This window comes from Limulus polyphemus, unplaced genomic scaffold (genome assembly GCF_000517525.1).
Source record: "Limulus polyphemus unplaced genomic scaffold, Limulus_polyphemus-2.1.2 Scaffold7674, whole genome shotgun sequence".
Lineage (NCBI taxonomy): Eukaryota > Metazoa > Arthropoda > Merostomata > Xiphosura > Limulidae > Limulus > Limulus polyphemus.
Window position 1 is genome coordinate 1 of NW_013673284.1, and position 4,822 is coordinate 4,822.

At 34.2% G+C, this 4,822-nt stretch overlaps 1 protein-coding gene across 1 annotated transcript; it reads right to left on the bottom strand.

The window, feature by feature from the left end:
• Positions 1–1,990: 1,990 nt before the first annotated feature.
• Positions 1,991–4,560, bottom strand: LOC106474775 (protein tweety-like; the record flags this gene model as incomplete). The annotated part of the gene is made up of 3 exons (XM_022403076.1): positions 4,382–4,560; positions 3,729–3,889; positions 1,991–2,102 (listed from the first exon to the last, which is right to left on the bottom strand). Coding segments are annotated over exons 1-3 (330 nt in total), but the record flags the coding sequence as incomplete, so codon positions are not given.
• Positions 4,561–4,822: the final 262 nt, after the last annotated feature.

Genomic DNA, 4,822 nt, shown 5'->3' on the forward strand with positions numbered 1-4,822 from the left:
AGAGAACTCCTTGCTATAGTAAAGAGTCTGACATATTTCCATCCTTACCTCTATGGTGCAAGGTTTTCCATCAGATCATGCTGCGTTACGCTGGTTAAGATTATTAAAGACCCCAGAGGGACAACTGGCACGTTGGATTGGAAAGATAGACCATTATAATTATGATATTGAATACAAAGAGGGAAAATCTCATGGTAATGACGATGGACTGAGCCAAAGACCCTGCAAAAATGACTGCAGACATTGCTGCAAAAGAGAGGTTGAACTAACCAGGTGCCATCAAGCTGAAGTCAAGCCGACTGAAAGAGTTGATGATGATGAAGTGGAACCAAATATAGATATCAAAGCAGAACAGGAGAAAGACCAAGATTTGAAGCCAATAATTGATTTTCTAAAAGCAAGCGTTTTGCACCCTGCTTGGGAGAAGGTGTCTAGTCTAAGCCCTGTGACAAAGAACTATTGGGCACAATGGGACCAGTTGAAGCTTGAAGATGGTATTCTTCTCTGGAGATAGGAAACTGCAGATGGGAAAGTGACGACCTGGCAAACGGTTATACCGAGAAAGTTACGGGAAGTTGTGCTGCGTCAATCCCATGATACTTTATCAGGAGGACTTCTCGGAATTAAGAAGACATTGAGTCACCTACGACTGAGACCACATCTTGCCTCATACCTATCCAGTAAAAAAGAATGGTGCAGGACTGCAGTACATGTTGTGCTAAAAGGGGACCCAAGCATAAGGGCTGCTTCACGTGGGGTTCATCTGCTTCATCAGGAAATGTCCTATCGTCGGTAACAGTCACATCAGTGGTAGTAACTTCATCAAGAGCTTCACCGTTTCCCTTCTCAAAACTGAGTAGAGTTTCTTCTTCAACGGTGGCTTCTTCAGGTGGCACGTTTTCAGCAGCGTCATTTGTTCTATTGTCCACTTCGTCCCAACTGAAATGTCCTGGATCGTGATAACGCCAAAGCCTGTTGGCATGCACCACTTTTGGCTTACCTCGCCGACCACATTTTATCTGGAAAGTCATGTCTGAGAGACGATCCACTATGTCATATGGGCCTTCCCATGGAGAAGACAACTTAGAAGACTTCCCTTTGGTCTTCCTGGGATTATACAACCACACCTTGTCTCCTGGTACAAAGCTGACTTCAGCAGTAGATCTCTTATCATAAGTTAACTTCATCGAATCATCAGACATTTTCAAGTTTGTACACACTTGATGGTGAGTATCATCCATCCTTTCCAATAACACCTTCACAAACTCTGACACATTTTCAGGCAACTCTTCATAAGGTGGGCATAAGTAAAGAACTAATGTTAATTATATATACGTTTTAACATGATGTAATATTAGTAACTTGTAAAACTTATCAAAATCCCATGTAAGTAAAGAACTAATGTTAATTATATATATATCTTATAACTTGATGGAATATTAATAACTTGTAATAGTTGTCAAAATCCCATGTGAGTAAAGAACTAATGCTAATTATATATACGTTTTAACATGATGTAATATTAGTAACTTGTAAAACTTATCAAAATCCCATGTGAGTAATGAACTAATGCTAATTATATATACGTTTTAATTTGATGTAATATTAGTAACTTGTAAACTTATCAAAATCCCATGCAAGTAAAGAACTAATGTTAGTTTTATATACATCTTCATATGAGAGAATAACAGTAACTTGCAACTTGGAATGATTGTTTAAAAAAATGGAGCCTAGTTTCAAGCTCACAGTAATCTTAAATAGGCCCAAAATTATTGTCATCTCTTTTGTAAAATGTATTTAAAAAATAATATTTTAGAAATAGTGGACATTTGTTTTTACAGAAAACAGACTGTTGCTTTGTATATATATATATATATCTACTATAAATAACTTAGTTCAATGTAGTTAAAATAATACATATCAAACAATTTATAATTTTTCTTAAACCTGTGCTAACTAAACCATAATTATCCTTAAAAAAATCACTTACCTCTTTGCAAACAGATATGACTATCTTCTCCATGTTTTCTGTAGCCATCTTGGCACTCTTCATGCCATTATGGGTTTCTTCATTTCCAAATAACCCAAGAGATAAAGCACTACTAAATAAATTAACATTCAAATAAATTAAGTATTCTACAAGCAACATGTATTCAGAATAGAAAAACAAGTTTTGAAATTGGATAGCAAAAATTAAAATCAGTAAAATAAAATACGTGTTATATGCCATGGGGTTCAAATACTCCCTTGTGATTCACTGAGATCCCAGTGTACCATTTCAGCTCCTTCATTATCCCCAATTACTCCTATAGTTACCCAAAAAGGGGTCCATACTTAAAGAAAAACATATTAAGACACCCATCCCCAGTACTGAAGTAACTGTGCTTAATACATGTTAAGACACCCGTCAATGATACTTGAGCAAAGGAACCAAGTTTTGTTCTGCTAGCTTGTGAGTTGGGGTATGAATACAGTTTCAACAAGGTGCCACCACAGTAACAAAGGGGGCCATAAACACAAAATCCAGCAACCAAATCAAGTTCAGTAACCCTTAAAACCTACTCCGAGTTTGTTATCCTGGGTCATGAGTCATTATATGTAACACTTCCAGAATCAGCTGAAAACAGCATCTGGCCTGGATTAATGTTTGCTCTTCACATATCATACTGTTTGTTATCCACAGTTCCGACTGTTTACAATAAAACTGTCCCATATAAACTTCTAAAATGCACTCACCTCTTAATTTTTTGAATAAAAAATGTACAATCAGCAATTTAAATGCGGGAAACATAGTCAATCACATTACCCAATCCTTCTGTTTATTAGAAGCTACTGCCTTTGTTATAAAAACAGATTAACTTCAAATCTGTTACTTTTTTAGAAATTTCTAAATTTAGGAATACTTAGGAATATTTTCCAATATTCAACCAACTTTTAGCATTTTAAACAAAACTTTTACTGACTTTTTCTGTCAAAGTTCAATTTCAAATCAATGTTCAAAACACCTAAAAATAAATCTTGATAGATGGAAAAAAAAATTTTAAGATAAACTTTCAAACCCAGATAAACAGTTTGGTCCAAAATTAAATTTCCTATTTTAAAATTTAATAATTCAGTAACTGAAAAAAATAAGACCATGCAGTCTTCAACATCTTGTAGCCCAACTCAAACACTTTTTATTGTCATGTTATTTTTTACTCCAGTGAGTAGAGTTACCCCATAAAATAGCATCCATGCAGGAAAAGGCTCAAAAAGCTATGGATTAGTCAGGGTGGGCCAGTTCCGTGGCCTCCTTGTTCATCATACATCACTCCACTAGACTTCTTTCTCTGTTAAGTAGATCATGTATCATACACCTATAGCCAAAATCTTAAAGCTAAAGACCAGTACAACAGATGCCATTGCCACTGTAACTGTGGAGATGTTATAGCGAACATGGACTGAAATCAAATATCAGTTAGACATACTGAGAGCCACTGATGGTATAAACATAGAATTTACTGACATGTCAATAAAATGTGTTTGAGTTGGGCTAGTTATTAGTTATTCAGTTATTAAATTTTAAAATAGGAAAGATCATTCTGGACCACCCTGTATATTATAAGAATAATTTCTATGATAAAAAAGATGTACATTTACCCAATTCATAACTGTAAAGCAAATGAAGGTGAATAAAACTGAGAGCAATGGATAAAATCAAACTTTTAAAACAATTAAATCTTACTTACCAACAAAGCAAGGCAAAAATAGATAATGCCCATTTTAAGGGGGATAATTTTTTCTTTTTCTTTAAACTGGCATTACACCATCGACAGATGAAGAAGACCATGAAAACAAGAAGAGTGATAATTAGCCAGAAGCCAGGAACAGCTATGATAATTCCAAGAGCCTAGAAAATCAAAAATATGTCTTTACATGACCATCACTACCTGGAAAATCATGCAAAAATCTAAATCAATTTGATAATATAAATAGTGTCTGTCATACCCCAGCTGTCTTGATGAGCCCTGGTACTGGGCAAAGGGACTTGTTGTCACTGGATATAGCAGGTATAGTGTGATTAGCATATTATCATACATTCTTTTTTATATGCACTCATAGGTTTTTAGGAATATTAATTATGGTATTATACACATAGTAACAGGTTTTTATTTAATGTGTAATTAATTCATAAAAGACATTTACACCAATATATCACATACAGCTATAGTTAATTTGTTCTATACTAGTTAATTTTAAATCATTACTAGTTTACTATTGCTCTACAGCAATGAACACAAAGAATTCTTTAAACTAAGAAAAAGTTTGATGAACAGATAGAGGCAAATAAAATAAAAAGCATATATACTGAATGTGGGCTGTAAGTATACAATGTACTTACTGCTTTTGAATCTCCACATGGTAGGCTGATATTAGCATACTGAACTTTAAAGTACATGAAAAAATTATAAATGTCACTAATCAGAAACAAACAGTTTTAACATGTACCCAATACTGCCAAAAAGTACAAACTGTAATATTATAGGGACTGTAGTAAAGATGCTGTTAAATTCCATTAGTGTCTTCAACTTGCTGGTCACATGAAGTATTTCCACAGTAACCTGATACTGACTCACATACTGTATTCAACACTTAGACACTGTAGCTTTGTAATGTGACACCCACAATTAAGTAAACAAACACGTCTACTCAAACTAAAACTTCAACTTTCAAATGTTTGACCTTAAGCACAAAATCAAAGTAATATATATTTTTATTTTTTGCTGAAAGAAATATATCACACACTTCAATTTGCAGCTTACAATGCTTGTACAGTAACTTG